At 42.3% G+C, this 26,801-nt stretch overlaps 1 protein-coding gene across 14 annotated transcripts in view; it reads right to left on the minus strand.

The window, feature by feature from the left end:
• LOC145346767 (uncharacterized) overlaps positions 1–26,801 on the minus strand; it is a 381,295-nt gene that overhangs the window by 36,058 nt on the left and 318,436 nt on the right. For 13 of the 14 annotated variants that reach the window (XM_080194470.1, XM_080194472.1, XM_080194471.1 and 10 more), the window contains 4 exons: positions 24,160–24,366; positions 7,850–8,027; positions 6,860–6,922; positions 5,466–5,794 (listed from right to left, as the gene is read on the minus strand). In XM_080194470.1, coding sequence (XP_080050596.1) covers positions 5,466–5,794; positions 6,860–6,922; positions 7,850–8,027; positions 24,160–24,366 — 777 coding nt within the window. The remainder of the gene's footprint in view (positions 1–5,465; positions 5,795–6,859; positions 6,923–7,849; positions 8,028–24,159; positions 24,367–26,801) is intronic. The other variant, XM_080194478.1, reaches the window with a different exon arrangement.

Here is a 26,801-nt window from a genome sequence, read left to right on the forward strand (position 1 = left end):
GATAGAAGCATTGTTTAATGCAGCACAAACCAATTGCAGGAGCAATTGTCAATGCCTAGAAAGCTGATATTAGTTAGAGCTGCAAGATGCAAGTGGCTCCAGGGTTCTGGGGAAATTCCCATTCCGATTTCTAACCATTGACCCTCAACACCAGAAAGTGCAGAATGCAGAATCAGGCAAAACAGGATTGAACTCAGCTGCAACATATCTTACAACCAAAGTCTACTGATATCTTCAAACATCAAAAATGTTTCTTACAGAAGGTACAAGGAGCACCTAATTCTCATGATCCTATACAGCAGAATATGTCAATGCCTTGTGAAGGAGAGAACGAAAAGCACAAAAAACTGCTGACGGTTGGTTCAAAGATTTCTATCTTAAATGAGTCTGCATAATCTCAGGGCCCAGACAAAAATTTCATTTAGGGCAAATCACAAGATTGGCTGCTTCTGATGAAAAGTCATCAACCTGTAATGTTAACTTGGCTTCCCTTCATAGGTGCCACCTGAGTATTTTTTACATTTTCTGATTTTAATACAAGGATGGCTGGTTTGAGAAATGGGGAGGCAAATTGTTTTAGAAAGACAGTCTTAACTCTTACTCTTCTGATGTTGGAGATAAGAGTCAATGATTTAGAATTGCAAAGTAGCGCAGAAGGAGCTTCATTCCACATCTACAGAAAGTGCTGGAAATACTCAGGAGGATTGGCTGGTTTCAAATCCAATATAGATGTTAAGAGCAGAAAAAAGGTCCGCTCTGCCTGAAAGCAAAACACATGAGAACAAGATACAAACTGGCACTTGAGAAAAAAAGAAAATAAACATCTATTCTGGCTCTGAAAAAAAGTCATATGTACTTGAAACATTAGCTTGCAGACAAGTTAATGAAGGTAGTAGCATATTGAGAAAGAGGTTAATAAAGCATCCTAGGTTTTGTTACTAGGATCATTAAGTGCAAGTGAAAGGAGGACATGTTGACCCTATATAAGATACCATTTAGGCCTCATCTGGAGTAGTGGCTGTGTCCAGTTCTGGGTGCCATACCTGAGGAAGGATGTGAAGGCACTGGAGAAAGGGCAGAGGCAGTTCACAAGAACGATTCCAGGGATAAACAACCATATCTATGAGGATAGTTTGGAGGGGTTGTGTCTGTTTTCCTTGGAGGAGGCAGCCAAGGGAAAACTTGATAAAGGTATTCAGGATTCTGAACGTATCAACAAGATGAATAGTGGGAAGTTGTTCCCCCTTAAGAATACTATTAAATGTGCTTCCATCACATTTCCTGGCATGTATTCCAGATCACAGCAATCCTCTGTGTAAAATATTTCCTCGAACCATGTCTGGTTCTTTTGAAACCATTTTAAATTTGTATCCTGTGTTTAGGAACCCTTTTGTCAATGGAAACAATTTATTCTCGTATGCTAAACCACTCTTTGTTTTGAACACCTCCGTCAAATCATTTCTCAACCATCTCTGCTCTTGGGAGAATAAAACTAGCTTCTCCAAGTGTCCATATTACAGAATTCTCCCATTTTAATAATTTTCTTCTGCACTTTCTTTGAGACCTTGATATTTTCCTAATGTGTCATGCCCAGAATCAAACAAAATACTATGAGATGTAACCAATATTTTATAAAGGTACAAGGTCCTTGGCTTTTGTACTTTATTCCTCTAACAAATAAAGCAAGGATGCCATATGTTTTTTTTGAAATAACCTTCTCAACTTTGCTTGCCACTTTCAAATATTTGCGCATATCTCTATGTCTCTTTGTTCCTGTATCCCCCTAAAAATTGCAACATTTTGTTCATATTGCCTCTCATCATTCTTCCAATTAAAATAATTTACACTGTGTGTTAAAGCAAGAAATAGAAGTAGGCCATTTGGATCCTCAATTCCACTCTGCCATACAATAAGATCAGAATTGATCAGACTGTAGCCTCAAACCCCACTTTTGTCTGCCTCCAGAATCCTCAACTCCCTTGTCAATCAAATATCTGTCTAATCTGTCCTTGAATAAATTTAACTCCATTACTTAGAACCATAGAAATTACAGCTCAGAAACAGCCCTTTTGGCCCTGTCTGTGCCGAACCATTTTTCACCTAGTCACACTGACCTGCACTTAGACCCTATCCCTCCACAACCCTCTCATCCATGAACCTGTCCAAGTTTTTCTTAAATGTTAAAAGTGACCCCGCATTTACCACTTTATCCGGCAGCTCATTCCACACTCCCACCACTCTCTGCATGAAGAATCCCCCACCTAATATTCCCTTTAAACTTTTCTCCTTTCACCCTTAACCCATGCCCTCTGGTTTTTTTCTCCTCTAGCCTCAGTGGAAAAAGCCTGCTTGCATTCACCCTATCTATACCCATCAAAATCTTATACACTTTTATCAAACCTCCCCTCATTCTTCTATGCTCCAGGGAATAAAGTCCTAACCTGTTCAACTCAGCTTCTCAAGTCCCAGCAACATCCTTGTAAACCTTCTCTGCACTCTTTCAACCTTATTTACATCCTTCCTGTAACTAGGTGACCAAAACTGTACACAGTACTCCAAATTCAGCCTCGCCAATGCCTTATACAACCTTAACATAACACTCCAACTTTTATATTCGATACTCCGATTTATAAAAGCCAAATGTACCAAAAGCACTCTTTACGACCCTATCCACCTGTGACGTCACTTTCTGGAGAAGAGAATTCCACAGACTAACATCACTCGGAAAAACATTTTCCTCATCTCCATATTAAATGGAGACCCCTTATTTTTAAGCTGTGTCCTCTAGTCTCAATCCCCTTCATGGGAATCATACACTCCCAGCATACATCTCGTCAAGCCCCCCCCCCCACAAGATTGCCTTTCATTCTTCCAAACTCCAATGGGTAAATTTTATCTGCCATGTGTTAGCCTATTTTAGTCATCTGTCTATGTTCCCCTGAAGTCTATTACTATCCTCACATTGTTGACTACATTCCCAAGTTTATCATCTGCAAGCTTTGTAATGATGTCCTGCATACCTAAGTCCAGGTCATTAATATATATCAAAGACAGCAAAGTTCTTATACCAACCCCTGGGAACACCACTGCATTTGACCTCCATTCTGAAACACAACTCAGGATCACAGAATCCTAACAGTGCAGAAGGCGGCCTTCGGCCCATCGGGTCTGCACCAACAAGAATCCCATCCCAGGCCCTATTCCCATAACCTGAGACATTTACCCCACTTATCCCTCTAACGGAAACATCCTGGGACACTGAGGGGCAATTTAACATGGCCAATCAACCTAACCTGCACATCTTTGGACTGTTTAATGTTACTCTCTCTTTGCTCCTGAGCCAATTTTGTACCCATGTGTTGTCCTCTTTATTTCCATGGGTTTAATTTTGCTACCTCTTATTTTGATTTGATTTTGGAGGCCCCATAAAGCTATTTAAAAAATTACATCTCTGTAAATGAGGTTGGTTAGCAGAGAACAATTGATGAAGGAAGTGCCGTGGACGTAGTGTACATGGACTTCAGCAAGGTGTTTGATAAGGTCCCCCATGCAAGACTTCTTGAGAAGGTGAGAGGGCATGGGATCCAAGGGCCTTTGGCCTTGTGGATTCAGAACTGGCTTGCCTGCAGAAGGCAGAGAGTGGTTGTGGATGGGGCTTTTTCTGAATGGAGGTCAGTCACCAGCGGAGTGCCTCAAGGATCTGTTCTGGGACCCTTGTTGTTTGTCATTTTCATAAATTACCTGGATGAGGAAGTGGAGGGATGGGTAAGTAAGTTCGCTGATGACACTAAGGTCGGTGGTGTTGTGGATGGTCTGGAAGGATGGAAAAAGTTGCAGCAGGACATAGATAGGATGCAGGACTGGGCGGAGAAGTGGCAGATGGACTTCAACGCAGATAAATGTGTAGTCGTCCATTTTGGCAGAACCAACGGGATGAACGAGTACACTATCAAGGGCAGAAGTCTGAGTAGTGTTGAAGAGCAGAAGGATCTTGGGGTCCGGGTCCACAGGACTCTTAAATCGGCCTCGCAGGTGGAGGAGGTGGTCAAGAAGGCGTATGGTGTACTGGCCTTTATTAATCGAGGGATTGAGTTTAGGAGTCAGGAGGTAATGCTGCAACTTTATAAGACCCTTGTCAGGCCTCATTTAGAGTATTGTGTGCAGTTCTGGTCGCCTCACTATAGGAAAGATGTAGAAGCTATTGAGAGGGTACAGAGGAGATTTACAAGGATGTTGCCTGGACTGGGAGGCATGCCTTATGAAGTTAGGTTGAGGGAGCTGGGACTCTTTTCCCTGGAGAGACGAAGGTTGAGAGGCGACCTGATAGAAGTTTACAAAATGTTGAGAGGAATAGATAGGGTGGACTCTCAGAGGCTATTTCCCCGGGTTGAAATGGTTACTACGAGAGGACACAGATTTAAGGTGCAGGGAGGGAAGTTCAGAAGTGATGTTAGGGGTAAGTTTTTCACTCAGAGGGTGGTGAGTGAATGGAATCGGCTGCCGTCAGTGGTGGTGGAGGCGAACTCGCTGGGGTCTTTTAAAAGACTTCTGGATGAGTATATGGGGTTTAATGAGATTGAGGGTTATAGATAGGTCTGTAGGTTGGTAGGTGTTGATGTGATCGGCGCTACTCGTGGGCCGAAGGGCCTGTTTGTGCTGTAGTGTTCTATGTTCTATGTAACATGCCTTACAGTCTTGATCAAAATCCCAGCATTGTCAGGCCAGCACCATGTCAAGCTGCATTAACTTTGCTCAATCTAGTTAATTAGAATTAAAAGCAGAACATATTGGAAAAATTCAATGTCTGGATGAGGGGAGGTAACATATTGAGCAAGAACCTTCAATCAGTCTCCAGTTCATGGTGATCACAGGAGGAGTGTGTTTTCTGGTCAGATGCAATGCTGGTGTTGAACCTACTCTTTCAGTGTTGACTGATTAATGCTTTTCCCTTTCTGGAAGCTTACGGGTCTTTAGAAGCTAAATGAAGGATCTACAAAGTATTTGCCAGGCACTTTTTAGGAACACTGTGTACTGTTCTCGTCACCATGTCACGCAAAAAAAAGATGGGGTGTGGGATGAGGACAAGAATGAATGATATGAAAATTATGAAGGGTAAGATGTTTAGAATAAGCTGTTAGGCATACATATTAGCAACTTATAAAAAGCAATTGGACTTTCAAAATTCCCTACAATAGTGACTTCAAAAGCATTTAAAGTGCTTGGGACATTCTGAGGCAGTGAAAGGCAGCATTGAAATTCAAGTTTTATTTTCGTTAACAAGACAATTAGGATATTAAAGAAATGAGTTTGTTCTAATGAGTGTTCTTTATTCACCAGTAATGTTATCTGATTTCAGAGTTCTAGCATTTGCTTTTGTTTGGTACGTCGACTGCACTGGGTCAGCAAGTAGTGGGATCAAAATCTTGTTGTTCATTTACCTCCAAACGAAATAGGCAATCTCTTACCTTCCCTCCTCCAGGTTGGTGTTTGATATTATCTGTGGATCCAATTTTCGACTTGACGTTTTTCAGGTCTGGTGCTGGGGCACTGGTTGGCCGTAGTTGCTTTGGAGCCGCTGTTACAGCGGATTTTAAAGGAGCACGAGGAATGGGTGCAACCCTCTTGGCCTCTGACGCAGCCGTTGTCTTCAATGCCAATGTTCTGGGTGCCCGAGAGCTGTTGGATGATGGTGTTGCAGGAGTACTGGTACCCAGCGGGGTGCTTGGTGTACTTGGAGTAGTGCCAGTGCTTCTGGCAGAGGCTGAGGAAGTAGTCTTTGGACGACCTGCCTCACCTGGGAGGCGAAAAAAAAATCAGGCCCTTTTCTCCACAAATGTCACTATGCCAAACTGATATAGTACTTAAACATACAAATGAATCTGGCAGACTGAGAAATTGCAAACGAAATGAGGAAATATTCCACAAGCTAACAGAACAACTATTCCTCTAGCTGGTCTCAAAGTTCAAAATTACTGTACTGTGCTCCCTCATAATCCTACATCAGTTCTTTCACAAACAATAATACTTAAAAACCCCAGCTCTCTCTCGAATTAAATGACCTAATTCCATGAGTATGCTTCCACTGCTATATGAAGTCCTTAAGCCATTTTGACAAATGGGGCTTTGTTCTGGCCTAGGTAAACATTTATAGAAGAAAAAATATCAAAAAACCAAGCATTGTCCCAAGGAAAGGATCAAATCTGTGCTCATACCTCACACTTACCTTCTAATGGTCAGGCCAACGTACTGCCAATGACAAATATTTTTCAGTCTAGGAGATCTAGACATCTTAATGATTCAGTGACACGATTCAGTGAGTGACTGAACCACTCAGGTCAGAATTCAAGTTTTATCCTCAGTCTTTGCCATTTGTTGCAATTTTCCAATTCTACAGCTGCTTGAAACCTTTGAGGTAGCCCTAAATTGCACAAGTATGATAAAGTCTATATCACTTATAAATTCTGTGATGGAGGGAAGGGTGCTCAACAACTAATTAGGGAAGCAGTACAACTTAGCTTGCAACTCAGGTACAGTTTAGTGGTGCGCTAACATCACCGGTGGGATCACTAACTAGCAATCCTGGAGGTAAATAGACATGTGTGGAAATTGGATGAAGTTAGGCTCGGGTTCAGTTGTGACGGCCAATGATTTGAATAGTTTGCCAAGACTCATTGTCTAGGCTCACTTAGGTGAGATTCCAGTGGGCAGTTGATGCACGTGGGCCAAGACCTCAAGCAAGGATCTAGCACTTGCGGGCAAGGATGAAAGAGTGATACTGTGTAATAATGCAAAACTATTGAGTTGGGCTAGATGGAAGAGCAATATCAAAAGAAGCAGCAGCAAAGGGAATTCACATTACCCATGGGTGATTTTGCAGACAGAGATTTCTTCATCTCAGTAGATTTGGGTTCAGTCTTGATAGCTGAAAATAAAATGTTTAAAGGGTTACAATAATTTCTATACTACTGGTCTGATGCTAGCACTTTAATTGCCACTGTCAACTCTACCCATCCCCACCTTTTTAAGACACTTATATTTTTCTTTCTTTGCCAAGGAAAGTAGCCCTGCCTCTCTACTCCCTTGGCATCTAACTCTGGTTTAGGACTGTTCACGAGGTAGGCTCGAGATCACTGCTACATGATGCAACTGAGTGAAGTGAGGTTCAATATTGGATATTGAGCCAATCTTTGTCAGTGCACTTGAGTCACAATCCTCAACTTCTTAAGCGATTATTGAACCTGCTTACTGCATCACTATATCAGCCTCATGATAAAAAGTAGCAAGTCAACACAGGAGCTCAATACTCCAATACTGGATTGGGAGAACAACTACTAAACTGGAATAAAGCATATCAGATTAATATTTCTAATAATTTATTAATTAATATTTCTGAAGAAAAGCTCCATATTTACATTCATCAAGATGAGGGATGTTATTACTACGAATGGAACTTTTCCCAGTTCAGGCATCCAGTACTCCCAAGTTAGGTATAGCATTGTCAAACACTGCAAGGAGTTCTCACACTTCAGCCCCCTCAGAAAAGCACCTCTACTATGGCTTTCTTTTGTAATTCCCGTGCAAGTCATTCTAAGGCCTTTTTGGGTGCATCAATGGAAGAAGAAAGCATTAATTTCTTAGGTCAATGACTTTGCTGTCCACAGATGTTTCAAGACCTGCTGAGTATTTCTAGCATTTTCTAGTTTCATTTCAGATGGCCCAAACTCACTTCACAGTTTCATGCATTAATCCAGGACAAACTGGAACCCTTGCTGCAAAGGGTTAAAGGCACCAGCTAGCCCACAACACTGCCCTTTCACACATCCAGTGACATCAAGAATTCAATACGCACATGTTGGCCTTTTAGGGGCGGAGAGCGTGGTGTTTCTCTGAGTGGACCCAGGAGAAGGGGTCATCCTTTGCAAAGATGTTGTACTACTCTTAACAGTAGTGTTACTGGTCGTTTTTGTCACACCTGCAGACGATGGTCTGGTTGAGGGGAGCTTCACTGGGCTCTTAGCCTCAGTTGCCTGCAAAAAAAAAGTTTTCAGCATCAGTACCTGTTTTGTAACATCAGCTTGAGGGGGAACCAGAACTGCCTTTGATGCATCAGTGGGTAAAGGAGCAGACTTTAATTTATTTGGCATCTCAGTGCACTTCTCAACAATCTTAAAATAGTTCATGCACAATGAATTACTGCCACGTGCAATGAGGTGTGGAGATATGAAGCACACATAGCAAGAACCCACAAGCAACATTGAGATGAACAGCAAGCTAATGGATTTTTTGTTGCGGCTCGGACAATGGGAAACCCACTGATCATCTTCCAACTCTGCAATAGGATCTTTAACATGCATTTCAACTCTAGGAACAGACTGACATAACCCTGGCTTAGGCTACTATGGGAGGTGAGGCAGGAAATTGCAGGGGCTCTGACTCAAATTTTTAATTCTTCTCTGGCCACAAGGGAAATGATGTGGAGATGCCAGCGTTGGACTGGGGTAAGCACAGTAAGAAGTCTCTCAACACCACAGGTTAAAGTTCAACAGATTTAATTGGTAGCACAAGCCACAAGCTTTCAGAGTGCTGCTCCTTCATCAGGTGAGTGGGAGTTCTGTTCACAAACAGGGTATATAAAGACACAAACTCAATTTACAAAATAATGGTTGGAATGCAAGTCAGAGGACTGGAAGACAGCTAACGTGGATCCACTTTTCGAGAAGGGTGGTAGAGATGAACCAGGAAATTACAGACTGGTGAGTCTTTCCAAGTGGATATTAATTCTCTCCCTCAGATTTTTTTCTAATTGTTTCCTACCACTGAAAAAATTCTGAAAGAGAGAATTAATTAGAGATAGCATGATTTTGTCAGAGGGAGGTCATGCCTAAAAAACATTTTTTTTTGAAGAAGTATTGAAGTGTGTGGATGAGAAAAGTGCAGTTGATCTAGCTTGTACGGATTTTAACAAATCCTTCAATATAGTCCAACATAGGAGGTTGACTGAAAAGAGTGAAGCACATGGAATTCAGGGAAACTTGCCAAGATCGATCCAAAACTAGCTTAATAATAGGATATAAAAGGTAGAAGGCTATTTGAGTGACTGGAGGCCTATGTTCACTGGATTACCACAAGGTGCAGGGTTGGGACCTTTAATTGTTTGTTTGAAGCATAAAGATGATTTTGTGGGAGGGAATGATAAGTAAGTTCGCAGATGTCATTAAGAGTGGTAGGATGGTTAGTGAAGAAGATGGTCGCAGAGGTTACACAAAGAAATAAATGGGTTGATCAGGTGGCCAGAGCGGTGGCAAATGGTATTTAACCCTAATAAGTGCGAAGTGAAGATTAGATAGATCCTGGAGTACTTATTCACAGAATCCTGAAGGCGACTGAGCAGGTCAATAGGGTAGCTAGGAAGGCATATGGGATACTTGCTTTTATCAGTCATGGCATAGAGTACAAGAGCAAAGAGGTTATGTTGGAGCTATACAGAACACTGGTTAGCCAATGCTGGAGTAATGCATACAGTTCTGATCACCTCACTATAGGAAGAATGTCATAGCACTGGAAGCGCTACAGAGAAGATTCTTTGGTTTGATTTATTGTCACATTTATGAGTATACAGTGAAAATTGTTTTTTTTGCATGCTATACAGACAAAACATACCATACATAGTGGAGGAGAGTGCTGAATGTAGTGTTACAGTCATAGCTAAGGTGTAGAGATAGATCAACTTAATGCGAGGTAGGTCCATTCAAAAATCTGATGGCAGCAGGGATGAAGATGTTTTTGAGTTGGTTGGTATGTGACTTTTGTATCTTTTTCCTGAAGGAAAAAGGTAGAAGACTGGGTGTCTGGGGTGCCTGGAATCTTTGTCTACACTTCCTGCTCCCTTGGAACAGCAGCCAGCATAATCAATGTCAATGGGTGGGAGGCTGGTCTGAGTGATGGACTGGGCTTCATCCACGACCCTTTGTAGTTTCTTGCAGTCTTGGACATAGTAGGAGCCATTCCAAACTGAGACACATGTTTGTATCACAGAAAAAATGCTTTCTATGCTGCATCTGTAGAAGTTGGTGAGAGTTCACCAAGAAATGCACCAGGAAGTTGCCTATGATGGAGCATTTGAGCTATAAGGTGAGACTGGATAGGCCTGGATTGTTTACTTTTGAGCAGAGAAGGCTAAGAGGAGATATGGTTAAGCTGTATAAGATTATGAGGGATATGGACAGGGTGAATAGGAAGCAGCTGTTCCCTTTGGTTGAGGGGTCAATCACGAGGGGGCATAATTTTGGGAGGGGAAGGAGATTCAGAGGGGATTTGTGAAAAGGCTTTTTCATCAGAGGATGGTGAAAATCTGGAATACACTGTCTGGGAAGGGAGTGAGGCCAGAAACCTTAAAGTATTTGAATGAGCACTCAAGATATCATAACATTCGAGGATAATGGACAAGTGCTGAAAAATGGGATTAGCCTGACATTAGTGGCAGTATTGTTGGTGCTGACTTAAAGGGCCAAAGGGTCTTTTCTGCACTGTATGACTATGTAATATTGTTTTATTTTTAACATGGACAAAAGCCATAATGTGGGAAGGGCTGGTTTAAAAAAAATCCCATCTTTTGCTATCACGCTTTCTAAAACCCTTCTCCATCCCAACGATAAAAGGTTTTGAAACACAGGCTTTTATCACACCAGGGGTTCTTTGAGTGCACGCATCAGAGAATTGTTTCCCACAGGGCCATAATTTAGTAAGGCAATAATGGGAAGTAACCATCTTGTGTGAAAAAGTACAAAGTCTCTTACCTCTAGCAAACTATTTGAAACAAATAGGCAGTTGTAAAATGCAAGATAGGGTTGAAGATGGCAGGAAGAAAACCATAACCATAAAGGGTACAAAACAGATGCCATTTTCCTGAGAAAGAGATCTCATTACTTCAAACATGGGTTGTGAAGAGACCTGGAGATGCTGTCAACATCACTAAAATGGAAACTTGATTTAAGGAGGTGCAAAAATGGCAGCTCAACATCCCTGGGTACAGAGTTTTCAGGCAGGATGTGGAAGGGTCAAAAAGTGGACTTGTAGCATTATTGGTTGGCTATGAGAGTTGTGTGGTTGAATGTCAAACCAACATTTACTGTCAGTGAAGGCGGCAAAGAGGGTGAAATACAGGCAAGTACAGAGCTAATGGAATTTATACATGAGTTAGGAACTTCAGAGGAACAAAATTGGAGGACGGATTGCTGCATGATAAATAGCCTCAACCAGGATCTTGGGTTTATGTCACACTGTCTGTAACCCCCACAATTTGCCTGGGGGCTTGCAAAATCTCAGTAACTGTCCTGGCTGGAGACAATACATAACTCTTTAACCTGTGCTTAACCCTCTCTCCACCTACTTTGTCTGCATCTTTAAGGCTTGATTACCTGTAAAGACTCGCATTACAACCATTATTTTGTAAATTGAGCTTGTATCTTTATATGCCCTGTTTGTGAACAGAACTCCCACTCACATGATGAAGGGGCAGTGCTCTGAAAGCTTGTGGCTTGTGCTACCAAATAAACCTGTTGGATTTTAACCTGGTGTTGAGAGACTTCTTACTGTGCTTACCCCAGTCCAATGCCAGCATCTCCACATCATGATAAATAACATGCATAGAGCCTAAATCCGATGTCAAGCAAGTTGATTACATTGGAACTTGTACATTATTGCTTCAACATAAGATAGGGAGGATGATCTTACATGCAAACCTACAAATTAACTCCAAAGCAAAAGGATAAAGTAAATTTTTTAAATTATGAAATTACTTACCCAAATACAGACTGCAGATTATAGGTTAATTCTGTCCTTTGAGAAATCAGGTGCTTGCATTTCACGTTTTTGCACTGGGCTTCCTGCTAACTTGGACTTCCTTGGGAATATAGCTTGTGGAACTAGGCCCATTGTTTTTGTCCCTCTGCCAGGCTGAAATGATTCCTTAAACATTGCTGTCTCAAGTTTGCCAATTTCCTTTGCTCCCCTCAATCCATAGCTTTCTAATGTAGATGCTACGGATCATTGGGTCCATCAGACCCACTTCTGCCAAAGATGACGTACAAGTGAAGATTTGTTTTCAAATGGAGTGAACAATGAAGATGTTAAAACTCTTATCAACAGTTAAGCCAGGAAATCACAGCTGCCATTCATACAGAAGCTTGCTAGCTGTATTCAAATACAAACGTCAGTCAAGCACATCATCTCACCCAAGGCATTAATTATCTACAGACCAATGGCTTTCTATTTTGGTCTGTGTCATCCATGCCTTTGTAATTCATCAGGCTTGATTTAAGAACATAAGAAATAGGAGCAGGAGTAGGCCATCTGGCCCTTCGAGCCTGCCCCGCCATTCAGTAAGATCATGGCTGATCTGTCGTGGCTCAGTTCCACATTCCCGCCCTCTCCCCATAACCCTTAATCCCCTCGCTTATCAAAAACCCATCAACCCGCATCTTAAAAATATTTAGCAAGGCAGCCTCCACCACTTCACGGGCAGAGAATTCCAGAGATTCACCACCCTTTGAGTGAAGAAGTTCTTCCTCAACTCCGTTCTAAACCGCACCCCCCCTTTATCTTGAGGCTGTGCCCCCTAGTCCTACTGTCCTTTCTGAGCGGGAAGAGTCTCTCCACCTCTATCCTATCCATCCCATTCATCATCTTATACGTCTCTTCTGCAATGCTATTCCTGACAGCACCAAAACCTCTACTTTACAGGACTTTAACACCTCTGCAATTGCTTTCCAATTTCTTGTACTTTTTTTTATCTTGTACCAAGTCTAACACCCACCAGGATACTAATCGACTGCAACAAGACATAGAAAGGCCAGCATAATGGGCAGACAAGTGACTGATGGAATTTAATAAAGAGAAGTGTGAGATGATGCATTTTAACTGAAGAAATTTAGATACAATGACACAGTTCTAAAGAGTGCACAAGATCAGAGGGATCTGGGGGTTTGTGTGCATTGATCTTTGAAAGTGGGATCACATTTGAGAATGTAGTTATGAAAGCATACAGGATCTTGGGCTTCATAAATGGAAATAATGAGAACAAAAGCAGATCATTTATGTTGCACTTCCATAGAGCTCTGGATACGCGATAAGTATAGAGTATTGTAAACAGTTCTGGACTCCACACTTTAGGGAGGGTCCTTGAGGGGGTGCAGGGGAAATTTACCAGAGTGGTTCCAGGGATGATGGCTGCAAGGTTAGATTGAAGAAGCTGGGATTGTTTCCCTTGGAGCATAGGAGATTATGGGGAGGTGTACGAGATTATGATTGATTTGAATAAGGTAGACAACAATAGCTGTTCGAATAGCTAATGGTACAAGGACTAAGGGAAAACAGATTTAAGTTTTTGGCAAAGAGGTGCAGTGGGGGACGTGAGGAAGAACTTTAAGCAGTGAGTGGTATTGACCTGGAACACACTGCCAATGAAGATGGTGGAAGCAAAATTGATCAATGATTTCAAAAGGTAATTGGATGGGCACTTGAAGGAAATAAACTTCAAGGTCTAAAGGGATGGAAAGAGCAAGAAAATGAGATTAACTGGATTGCTCTATGAAGACCCAGTGTAGACCCGATGGGCTGAATGGCCTCCTTCCCAAATCACTCCACGCTGTTAACCATTTCTCAATTCTTGATCTCCCAATGTATCAACTTTTAACACTAGTCTTCAACTCATTCCAAGGCCTTGTTTCTCCTTCCTTTCTTCAACTCTGGGTCTGGCACACATCCTCCACACATGATAATGCATGTGTCCGCCCCCTACGAGCCACAAATAATAAAATACTTTCCGAAAGGTTTTCCACTGCTCGCCATCTTCCTTTCCTCCATGAACTTCCCCCAAAACTCTGCAAAGTCTCACCTTTACTTGCAATTTGTCCACAATGTCACAGTGAGTAGACCCTCCCATTATATGGTGCAATACCACTACTCCGTTGAGTGATCAGCCTAAATGTAGGCACCAATTAGGTGTTGTGGGAATGTATAACATGATTAATTGTGCATCATTGTATTTGGTAACCTCCCTTAGAGCAATTTGCACAAATCGACTCAAAACCAATGCTCGACCAATAGGGAGTGTATAAACAATCAGACCAAATCTAATATGAACAATTACAATTCTATCTGCCACCTCTCAGTTATTGCATTACCAATCAATACTGCCATCAAACAACACTTATTCTCTGATGACGTCACAATAACATTCAGTTCTGGTTCCATCAGAACCCTTCCCACATGGCAGGCTGGTCAGAAGAGCAAGACCTCATAGAATACAGGAAAAAGTGGCAGGGAAGATCCAAAACTGGTGGCACGTAGGATCCAAAATCCTCTGAGTGACCACCTGAAGAAGAAGCAATGCTCCAAAAGCTCATGATTCCAAATAAACCTGTTGGACTTTAACCTGGTGTTGTGAGACTTCTTATAGTAATATAAAGACAGACAGTAAGGATCACTCTAGGTATTTAAGTGACAGTTAGCAAAGTCAGCACTGATCCTATAGAAAGTGCATCTGGGAACTTGATAATGGAAAATAGGGCTATGGTGTAGGAATTAAACAGGTATTTTGCATCTGTCTTCACGATAGAGGACACAAGTAACATCCCAGAAGTAGCTGCTAATCAGGAAACGGAAGGGAAGGAAGAACTCAGGAAAATTACCATCATCAGGGAAGTGGTATTGAGCAAATTGTTGGGTGTCAACTGACAAATCCCGAGGTCTGGATGGACTTCACCCTAATGTCTCGCAAGAAAAGGCTAATGAGATAGTGGATGGATTGGTTTTAATTTTTGAAAATTCCCTAGACTCAGGGGAGGGTCCATTAGATTGGAAGGTAGCAAATATAGAAGTTCTTTATTCAAAAAGAGATAGAAAGCAGGGAAAAAAATAGACTGTTAGCTTAATATTGGTCATGAGAAAATGTCAGTGTCATTGTTAAATATGTTGTAAGGGCACTTGAAAAAATTCAGGGCGATGAGGCAGAATTAACAAATAAGGGACCACAGGGATCAGTGCTGGGGCCTCAACGTTTTACAATTTATCTGAAGGTATGGTTGCTAATGTTACTGACGACACAAAGATAAATAGGGAAGTAAATTATGAAGTAGATGCAAGGAGACTGCAAAATGCCATAGATAAAGTGAGTGGGTGAAAATTTGACAAAATGCAATATAATGGGCAAGATCTTCCACCCCTCTGCACTGGTTGAGTAGCTTGGCGGGGCGGAAAATAGGAACATGAGGCAAAAAATCACACCTGTGCCCGATTTCACACCTCTCGTGATACTGCCTTGGCCTTCTGACATAATCAGCCTTGATTTTAACATGTATTAGCTTATTTTAATGTCACAGTGAGCCTAGGACACATTAGTCTGAGCTCACCTGCCTTGCCTGTGGAGGGTCTCCCAGCAATGATCGCAGATGGTCCCCATCAATGGGAACCAGATGTAAGACCTCGGTGGAACCAGAGGCTACTGAAGCCCCACTGGGGGGGGGGCATCAACCTGGCAGTACCAAGGGGGCATGGGGACCTGATGGGAGCAGGGTCAAACTGAGGTGGGGCTGGTGGTGAGCCACCAAATGGGGGTTGGGTCCACCAACTGGGTGGGGATTGACAGATCTCCCATATATTGTGTGCACTAGGGCACATGTCTACCAGCCTGCAGCCCCTCCATCTCACCTGTGTGAAACTCCCAACTGCCAAAAATATTGACAGCGTGGGAAAACTGCATGGGGTAGCTTGCTTAAAGAAACTGGAGTGAAATGGACTAATTTCAAATTTTGCCCACATTGAATATTTCAGTAAAAATTCTGTCCAAACTGTCACAATGGCCTGAAAACCGATCGAGATACTTATAATCTTTTGGGGAAAATTCTGCCTAATGTGGGCAAATGTGAAATTGTTCATTTTGGCCAGAGAGAGAAAACAAAAATGGTGAGAGATTGCAGAGATAGGTGGTGAGAGGAGTCTAGGTGTCCTAGTGCATGAATCACAAAAGGCTAGCCTGCAAATACAGCAATTAGGAAAGCTAACAGAATGTTATAATTTATTTTGAGGGGAACTGATTACAAAAGCAGAGAGGTTATGCTTCAGTTGTACAAGGCACTGGTGAGACTGCATCTGGAGTACTGGTATTGGTCTCCCTGTTCAAGGGAAAATGTTAATGTATAGCAGTTCAGAGGAGATTTACTACATTAACACCAGGAATGGGAGAACTATCTTCTGAGAAATGGTTGGAGAGCTCAGATTTGTATCCACCAGAGTTTCGAAGACCAAGAAGCAACTTGACTGAAACCTTTACGATCCTGAGATATATTAACATGGTGAATGTGGAAAGGATGTTTCCTCTTGTTGGAGAATCGAGAACTAGGGCCATTTTTTAAAAATAAAGAGTCACTCATTAAAGGCAGAGAAGAACATAAGAAATAGGAGCAAGAGTAGGCCATCTAGCCCCTCGAGCCTGCCCCGCCATTCAACAAGATCATGGCTGATCTGTCGTGGCTCAGTTCCACATTCCCGCCCTCTCCCCATAACCCTTAATCCCCTCTCTTAACAAAAACCTATCAACCCACATCTTAAAAATATTGAGCGAGGCAGCCTCCACCACTTCAACAGGCAGAGAATTCCAGAGATTCACCACCCTTTGAGTGAAGAAGTTCCTCCTCAACTCCGTTCTAAACCGCACCCCCCTTTATCTTGAGGCTGTGCCCTCTCGTCCTACTGTCCTTTCTGAGCGGGAAGAGCCTCTCCACCTCTATCCTATCCATCCCATTCAACATCTTATATGTCTCAATGAGATCTCCCCTCATTCTTCTAAACTCTAACGAGTACAAGTCTAGTTTATTCAGCCTCTCCTCATAGTTCAACCCCCTCAACTCTGGAATCAGCCTAGTAAACCTCCTCTGCACTCCCTCCAAGGCCAAAATATCATTGCGTAAGTGCGGCGACCAAAACTGCACACAGTACTCCAGCTGCGGCCTCACCAGTGCCCTATACAGCTGCAGCAAGACCTCCCTACTTTTATATTCAATCCCCCTCGCCATGAAGGCCAGCATCCCATTTGCCTGCCTGACCACCTGCTGCACCTGCAGGCTGGGTTTTTGCGACTCATGCACAAGGACCCCGAGGTCCCTCTGCACCGTCGCATGCTGCAGTTTTTCGCCACGTAAGTAATAGTCCTTCCTACCATTATTCCTACCAAAGTGGACAACCTCACATTTGCCAACATTAAATTCCATTTGCCACTTCCTGGCCCATTCGCCCAGCCTATCTAGATCCTTCTGCAGACTCTCCACACCCTCCGCACAATTTGCCGTTCCACCAATCTTGGTGTCATCAGCAAATTTCGACACCATACACTCGGTTCCCTCCTCCAGATCATCTATATAAATGGTAAATAGCTGAGGCCCCAGCACCGACCCCTGGGGCACTCCACTAGTCACCAACCGCCAATCCGAATAGCACCCATTGACCCCCACTCTCTGCCTCCTATTTGACAGCCAATCCTCTATCCATACTAACACCCTACCCCCAACTCCATGCCCCCTGACCTTCTGTAATAACCTCTTGTGAGGCACCTTGTCAAACGCCTTCTGAAAATCAAGAAACACCAGATCCACCAGCTCTCCTCTATCCACCGCCCCAGACACATCCTCATAGAACTCCAATAAATTCGTCAGACACGACTTCACTTCCCCTTAACGAAACCGTGCTGCATCTGCTCTACCAAACAATTCTCCTCAAGATGCCTCACTATTTTCTCCTTGATCACGGATTCTAACATTTTACCTACAACAGACGTTAAACTAACCGGCCTATAATTCCCCGCCTTTTGCCTGCCACCCTTCTTAAGCAACGGCATAACATTAGCCGTTTTCCAATCTTCCGGCACTTCCCCGGAATCCAACGACATTTGGAAAATAATCACCAAGGCATCAACTATCACCTCCGCCATTTCTTTCAGAACCCTTGGATGCATTCCATCCGGTCCTGGGGACTTGTCCACAATCAGTCCCACCAGTCTGTCGAGCACCGCCTCTCTAGTAACAATAACGTCATTCAGGCCCTCCACTCCTACCATCTTTCCATTGCTAACACCCGGCAAATTATTCACGTCCTCCTCCGTGAAGACTGAAACAAAAAAGTTATTCAAGGCCTCAGCCATTTCCCCATCCCCTACCACTAAGTCCCCCCTCTCGTCCTCTAAGGGTCCAACGTTCACCCTAGTCAGCCTCTTCCTTTTTATGTATTTATAAAAACTCTTGCTATCCTTTTTTATATCAAGCGCTAGCCCAGCTTCATAGTTCATCCTACCCTTCTTTATCAACTTCTTTGTCATTCTCTGTTGACATTTAAACCTCTCCCAATCCTCTTAGCGACTTCTAAACGCATCCGCTTTTAATTTAACACTTACCTTCACCTCCCTCATTATCCACGGCTGATTATCTCTCCTCCTATGATCCTTTTTAACCATCGGAATAAATTTCTGCTGAGCACCAAGAAAGATCTCCTTAAGGATCCTCCACTGTTCCTCAGCAGACCTACCTTCCAACGCGCTCCCCCAATCAACATTCGCCAATTCCTCTCTCATCCTACCGTACTCCCCTCTGTTCAAACAAAGGACACATGTCCGGGAACCCACTTTCTCCTCCTCCATCTGCATCAGAAACTCCACCATACAATGATCACTCTTCCCAAGAGGATCCTTCACCACAAGGTCCCTAATTCTACCTGCCTCATTACATAACACCAGATCCAAGATAGCTCGCTCCCTCGTCAGCTCCAACACACACTGTTCCAGGAAACTATCCCGGCAGCATTCCAAGAACTCTTCCTCAAGCCCACCGCGTCCAACATGGGTCGACCAATCAATATGTAGATTGAAATCCCCCATAATTATCGCCGTCCCATTCCTGCACGCCGCATTTATTTGCGCGTTAACAGCCCGCCCCACCTCCAGATCATTATTTGGGGGCCTACAGACGACACCCACCAGCGTCTTCCTCCCTTTGCTGTTCCTAATCTCCACCCACAATGATTCCACTTTCTGCTCTTTGGTTCCTATATCATCCCTTACTACCACCCTGATGCTATCCTTAATCAGCAGAGCTACGCCCCCCCCCCCCCCCCTTTTTCCTCCCGCCTATCCTTCCTAAACACTTGATACCCCTAGACATTCAGCTCCCAATCCCTGTCACCTTGCAGCCACGTCTCTGTAATGGCCACCAGATCAAATCCGTTAGTGCTGATCTGCGCCACCAGCTCATCCACTTTATTCCGAATGCTTCGTGCATTCAGATAAAGTGCCTTCATCCCAGCCTTCACCTGTACCCTATTTGCCAGAACAACACCAACCATACTCACGCCCCCTACTCCTTTTATTACTGGGACGTCCTTGGCCTCCTCCCTTACCTGCACCCCATTTTTTTTCCTCAGAGTGGCAAGTCTCTGAAACTCTCTTCAAAAGGCAGTGGAAGCAGAGACTTTGAATATCTTTAAGGTCAAAGTAGATAGACTCTTGATTAATAAGCGGGTGAAAGGTTTTCTAGAGTAGATAGGAATGTAGAATTGAAATTACAAGATCTCACACGATCTTACTGAATGGCAAAGCAGGCTCAAGACACCAAGTGGCCTACTCCTCCTAGTTCATATGTTTGTACGAATCCCCATTGTCAATATCCTGGGGGTTACTACTGACCAGGAACTCAGCTGGACTAGCCATATAAACACATTGGATAAGACAGCAGGTCATGAACTGAAATGTAATACCCCATAGTCTCTCTCCCAAGATAACCCAGCTTCCAATGGAGAGAAACTGGCATGGTAATTTTAAATGTAGAAGGGAAGTATATACATGTTGGTCGCTGATGTCCTCAAATAATCTGTAGTAGTCTTTAATTCTACTTCTCTACTGTTTTCTGATGATATTAGCAAGAGCTGAGGGGCATTTGTTTGTTTTATCTTTGTCTAAATTGAAACAGTAAGGATTCTCTCCATATTGGTTCTTCTTTTGATGTGCATTGAAATCACTCACTACTCTTCTCTTTCCCTTTTTTTTGTAAGAGCTTTGTGTCTGCTACAATGACCCTTAAACAAGCTCATTGATATTCACAACCTCTTTGAAGCCCTCCAAATTTGCAGAGAGCAGTGGCTTGTGCTTAAGTGGCATGGGTAATTTGGTTTAAATAAGCTGCTACATATGATGGATGAAGCCTTTTTCCTGCCAGCCTCATCAGTATCTGACTCGTACAAATAACAAATCTTAGACTCTGATGTTTAGATAAACATTAAATTCAAACTACAGTTGTTTGGGTTTAAGCTAACCCACCAGTCCAACTCCTATTGTCTTTTCATTGCAACATTCAGCCATTTCTTTCATGAAAGCAGTGCTCAACTGAAAGCTTACATACGAGCTAACATGGATCTGTGCATTTAAAGGCAACACTAGAGGGCTGTTTGTTCCAGCAGAACAATGCTGTTGACCATGGGCAATCATTGTTACCATGGAAGAGCTACACAGCAGCAATCAATGGCACTTTAGCAATGTAAGAGCCTTTGATTTTGTCAACCAGTGATAGATGGAATGCTGTGATGGCACAAAAGTTGTGAAATTACCATAACAAAGTTCAGGAGGAGAGGGTGCAGTGTGCATTCAGCCCTTTTGATCTCATCTTCAACCTGTTCCGATCATTCATGCCCAACTTTTGGAGTTGTTGTCATTTGGCTGAGACTAACCATTTCCTGTTCCTGTATGTCCTTTAACATTGCATCATTTAGTTCACATTGTCTCTTCTCATTCTTCCAGCCAAATATATCACCTCATACTACTGGTAAATTGCATCTGTCCTAGTAATCTCCACTTCCTGGTCCCAAGCCAATTTTGCTTCCATGCTGCTTCTATTTAATTCCTTGGCCTTCAATTTCACAGAAATCTTTAGACGATTTATCAAATGTCTGTCTTTTTATACACAACACCAACTGCACTATTCTCATCAACATTTATGAAAGCACCTGAGCAATTCAGTCAAACAATTTGCCATGAGCAAATCTGTGCCTTCGTTTATTAGCCCATACTCCAAATGCTAATAAATGTTATCCCAGAATACTGCCTCTAAGAATGTTTCCATTACTAATGATAGGCTGACAGGCTTGCAGTTGCTATGATTATCCCTCACACATATTTAACTAGGGACGTGTTATTTGCATTCCTCCGGTCCTTTGGCACCTCCATATCCCAGGAGGAAGTTGTGACTCTGCAGTTTCCACCTTTACTGCACTTAATAACTTAGTGTCCCATCTGGGCTAGGAAACTTTTCAACTTTGAGGAACACCAAGCTAATTAGTATATCCTCTTCATTATTATTAATAATACAATATTGCTAATACCTCTTCATTTATAGCCAGATTGACTGCACCTGTCTTCACTAGAGAAGTGGATGCTAACTACTAATATCTCAGATAGGAGTAGAGCAAGCACCCCTTAATAAGATAATGAATGAACAGATGCATCAACTTCTGTTTATTGCTGCACCTCTTGATTCACTTAGTAGCCAGAAATCTATCCATAGAACTTTGGAATTCCTACGTGTAGGAGGCCATTTGGCCCATCAAGTCTGCACTGACTGTCCAAAAGAGCATCTTATCCAGGCCCTTTCCTTGTAACATTTACCATGGCTAATCCACCCAATCTAAATGTCTTTGGAGTGTGGGAGGAAACCAGAGCGCTCAGGAAATCCACAAGACATGGGGAGAATGTGCAAACTCCACACTAATCGTGACCCAAAGCCTCAATCAAATGTTGAGAGACACTAGTGCTAACCACTGAGCCAGGTATAAGACCATAAACAGGGGAGCAGAATTAGGCCACTTGGCCCATCAAGTCTGCTCCATTCAATCATGGCTGACTTTTTTTCTCATCCCCATTCTCCTGCCTTTTCCTCAAAACTCCTGATCCCCTTATCAAGAACCTATTTATCTCTGTCTTAAAGACACTTACTGATTTGGCCTCCAGAGCCTTCTGCAGCAAACTATTCCACAAATTCACCACTCTCTGCTGAAGAAATTCCTCCTCATCTGTTTTAAAAGATTGTCCCTTTAGCCTGAGGTTGTGCCCTCTGATTCTAACTTTTCCTACTAGTGGAAACATACTCTCCACATCCACTCTCTCCAGACCTCACAGTATCCTGCAAGTATCAAACTCCGTCTCACATGTACTTAGCAACCTCTTGTGATAGGGAATTCCAAAAATTCACAACCCTCTGAGTGAAAAAATCTCAACTGAGTCTTGAATTGCCAACACTTTATCTTCAAATCCAAGTTCTAGATTCTTCTGCCAGGAAAAACCACCTCTCTGAATTTTACATGTCAGTGAGATCATCCTTTAATCTCCAGAAAGTATAGGCTTATTCTACTTAATGTTTCTTCATAAGTTACTCAACCCAGGAATCAATCTAGTGAAACTTAACTGCATTCCTTTAAGGCAAGTATTTCGTCAAAGGAGGAAATTAAGACTGTAGACAATTCTCCAGGTGTGGCCTCACTAAAGCCCTATATAATTGCAGCAAGACTTCCTTACTTATATACTCCAACCCTTGCATAAAAGGCTAAAATGCCGTTTGCTTTCCTTTGTGTGTGTTAACTTGATGCTCAGTCATTACTTCAGGTATATCCTCTGGTTCCTAATTGACTCTACCCTTGCTTTAGCTATCTTTTTACTACCTGTGTTTATAGAAACCTTTTGGATTCCCTTTTACGTGAGCTGCTAATCTATTTTCATATTCCATCTTTGCCCCTCTAACTTTACTGGATCCCTTTTGTTCTTCCTACACAGCTTAATTTTCTACTGGATTATAAACTTTACAATCATAAGCCTTACTTTTCTGCCTGATTTTAACCTAATGTGGAGATGCCAGCATTGGACTGGGGTAAACATAGTAAGGACTCTCACAACACCAGGTTAAAGTCCAACCAGTTTATTTGATAGTAGGTTGTGGGTTTACTGTCAAATAAACTGGTTGGACTTTAACCTGGTGTTGAGAGACTTCTTACTGATTTTAACCTATGCATCTTTAGTCACCAAGGTAGCTGTAGCTTTGGATGCACTTGCCTTTCCCATTCATAGGAATGTGTGTACTCTATCTAAACCATCTCCTCTTTGACTGCCTTCTCATTATTCAATTGCTGCTTTGCCAATTGATTTTATCCAAATCAAAAGATTCCTTCTGAGTTCACTGTAGCCTTCTTTCAGCTAAGTATTTCTATATTTGATTGCATGTTGTCCTTTTCTAAATTTAATATTATGATCACTCTTTCCCAAATGCTCACCCGCTGAATGAAGTTCCAATTTTCCTACAAGAACTAGATCCAGCACTGCTTCCTTTTTTTGTTAAGCTAGAATGCACTGATCCAGAATGTTCTCTTGAACGTTTTAGGAATTCCTCCCCCACTTTATACTGCTACTATCCTAGTCTCTAGAATTTGTGAAATACCCATTATAACTACTCCATAGCTTTTCCACCTTTCTGTAATTTACCTGCAAATTTGTTCTTGTAAATCCTTTCCACTATTTGACGGCTTAATGTTTACTGGTAAACATAATAGCTTCCCTTTTGTTCCTCAATTTTAACCAAATAGATTCTGTCTTTGGCTCCCCAGCATCATACCCCTTCACTGGTATAATAGTTTATTTATTCAATTGCCTTAGGCCCCATTGACCTATCTTTTGTCCCTCCTTGTTTATCTTAACTGACTCCTTGTTGGGGTACACTGTAATACTCACTCTTTATGCAGGAGTTATTTAACTCTGGGGAATATTACTGTCAAGGCTGATCCTACTTTCAGGTGGAGCCATAACCAATGGGAGCCAAGAGGTAGAAAATAGGAGCAACAAGCTTAGCTGACTTTCCTGAATCCCCATCTCAGAAGCATGGGCAAGATGAATTACATGCAGTCCTTATTGTTGTCCCAGCTGACATCAGTTAACTCAACACAGATGAGGAATTGAATATGTAAAATTTAGCCAAAAAAACCATTGCGAGGAAGGGAGCTAATTTATTTCAAATCCATTCAGGAAAAGGAAAACAAAATTCGGACCTGACACACACTCCCAGTCCATCCACTTCCAACCCTTACCTTTGGTTTCATGTCTTTGGTGTTCGCAGAGGAAGACCGCACCAGACTAGAAGAAACTCGCTTAGAAGTAGAGGCTGCTGTCGTAGCTGAAGTGGACGCAATGAGTTTTTTATTGGGGCTTGTAGCAGCTGTTGTAGGTCGCTTAAGGGAGGCTGGTGGCTGTGGCTTACTTTTGGTTGGTGAGATCTTTGTAGATGGTGTGCCCGCCTTTTATGCATCAGCAAAAGAAAATAAAACAAAAGTCGACAATGCCAAAGGAAGCATGGAATTAAAAGAAGCAAACCAAATAAAAAAACAAAATAAATGCGAATGATAATTTTATGCTAAGTAAATAAATTCTGTGGTTTGGAGACAAATTTTAATTGTTCAGGGGCCAAGGATTGGTTCATATGTCATAAAGTAGCATCCCTCTTCTTCTAATGTGATAAAGCCAAGCAGGAGAGAGGGCAGGAAGGGGAAGGATGATGCAAGAAAGGGAGAGATGGGGAGAGAAGGGAGGAAAATAGATTGGCAAGAGAAAGCAATAGCCCTGAGGGTCGAGAACACTTTAAAATTCAGCAAAGGCAGACCAAGGGATTAAGGGGAAAATTAATACTTTCAAGTATGAAAGTAAAACTGACTGTAAAAGTTTCTAAAGGTACAGAAGGGAAAAAAAAATTGACAAAAATGAATGCAGGCCTCTTATAGTCAGAATCAAGGGAACAAAGAAATGGCTGAGGAACTAAATTTGTACTTTACTTCTGTCTTCACAAAGGAAGACATGAATAATGTACTAGAAGTTCTGAGAAACACATGTTTTAGTGAGGAGCTGAAGGAAATCAGTATTAGTAGAGGAGAAATGGTTTTGTGGAAATTAATGGGATTGCAGGAGGATAAATCTCCAGGGTCTGACAATCTTTATCTCAGAATACTTAAGGATTCTGGGATGGTTCCTACAGATTGGAGGTAGTTAATGTAAATTCAAAAGGGAGGGGGAGAGAAAACAGGGAGCTACAGATCAGTAAGCCTAACATCAGTACCAGGGAAGTTACCAGAGTCCATTATCAAGAATTTCATTGCACAGCATCTAGAAAGCAGCGGGATAATCAAACAAAATCATCATGGATTTATGAAAGGGAAATCATGCTTTACAAATCTATTGGAATTCTTTGAATATCTAACCAGTAGAATTGACCAGGTAGAATCAGTGGATGTGGCTTTCAACAAGGTCTCACAAAGCAGATTACTGTCATAAAATCCTTACAGTGCAGGAGGCAGCCATTCCACCCGAGTCTGCACCAGCTCTATCTCCAACAAAGTATCTTACCCAGGCCCACCCCCTGCCCTATCCGCTTACCACATGCGGTTATCCAGCTAATACCCCTAACCCACATATCTTGGGACACTAAGGAACAACTTAGCATGGCCAATCCCGCCTAAGCTGCACATCTTTGAAATATGTAAGGTTAAAGCGCAGAGGATTGCGGGTAGTGTTTTGAGGTTGATAGAAAGCTGGTTAGCAGACAGGAAGTAAAGAGCTGGGATAAATGGGTTGCTTTCCAACTGGCAGTCAATGACTAGTGTCTGGGATCTGTGCTAGGACTCCAAGTGTTCACATTATATATTAATGATTTGAAAGAGGTAACTAAATGTATTATCTCCAAATTTACAGATGAAACAAAGTTGGGTGGGAGGGTGAGCTGTGCAGAGGATGCAAAGATGCTTCAGCATGATTTGGACATGCTGCCTGTGGTCATATGCATGGCAGATGTAGTACAATATGGATAAATGTGAGGTTATCCACTTTGGTATCAAAATAGGGAGGCAGATTGGTGTCATCATGCATCAGTTGCTGAAAGTAAGCAGGTATAACAGGCAATAAAGGTGGCAAGTGGTATGTTGACCCTCAGTGAGAGGATTTGAGCTTCCGAATAAGGATTTTTTTTTCACTGCAATCACACAGGGCTTTGATGAGGTCACACCTGGAGGATTGTGTGCAGTTTTGATGTCCTTAACTGATGAAGGATGTTCTTGTTATAGAGGGATTGCAGCGAATGTTTACCAGGCTGATTCCCAGGATGGTGGAACTGTCATATGAAGAGAGTTTAGGTTGGTTAGGATTACATTCATTGGAGTTTAGGAAGAGGAGGGATTTCAGAAATTCATAAAATTCTAACAGAATTAGGCAGGGTAGATTCAGAAAAAATATTCCTGATAGTGGGGGAGTCCAAAACTAGGGGTCATGATTTGAGGATAAGGGGTAAACCTTTTAGAACTGAGGTGAGGAGAAAATTCTTCACCCAGAGCGTGTGTATCTGTGGAGTTCGCTACCCAAAAAGTATTTGGGCCAAAGCGTTGTGCGATTTCAAGGAGGAACTAGATATAACTCTTGGGGCTAAAGAAATCAAGGGTTATGGGGGGGTTAAAGCAGAGATCAGGGTATTGAATTTGATAATCAGTCATTATCATAATGAATAGTGGAGCAGCCTCAAAGGGCCTACGCTTTCTTCTGTTTTCTATGTATGTTTCTATATATAAAGAGAAGAAGGGAGGGAGAGAGTTTAGCCATGTAGCCTAATGCTCCTGCATGTATACCCATGCATGTATACTGTAGGAAACTGAGACACTAAAGTACCATCTCATTCATACCGCATTGTCCCAGA

This window comes from Carcharhinus amblyrhynchos, chromosome 8, assembly GCF_965287045.1.
Source record: "Carcharhinus amblyrhynchos chromosome 8, sCarAmb.v2.hapA, whole genome shotgun sequence".
Taxonomy (NCBI): Eukaryota; Metazoa; Chordata; class Chondrichthyes; order Carcharhiniformes; family Carcharhinidae; genus Carcharhinus; species Carcharhinus amblyrhynchos.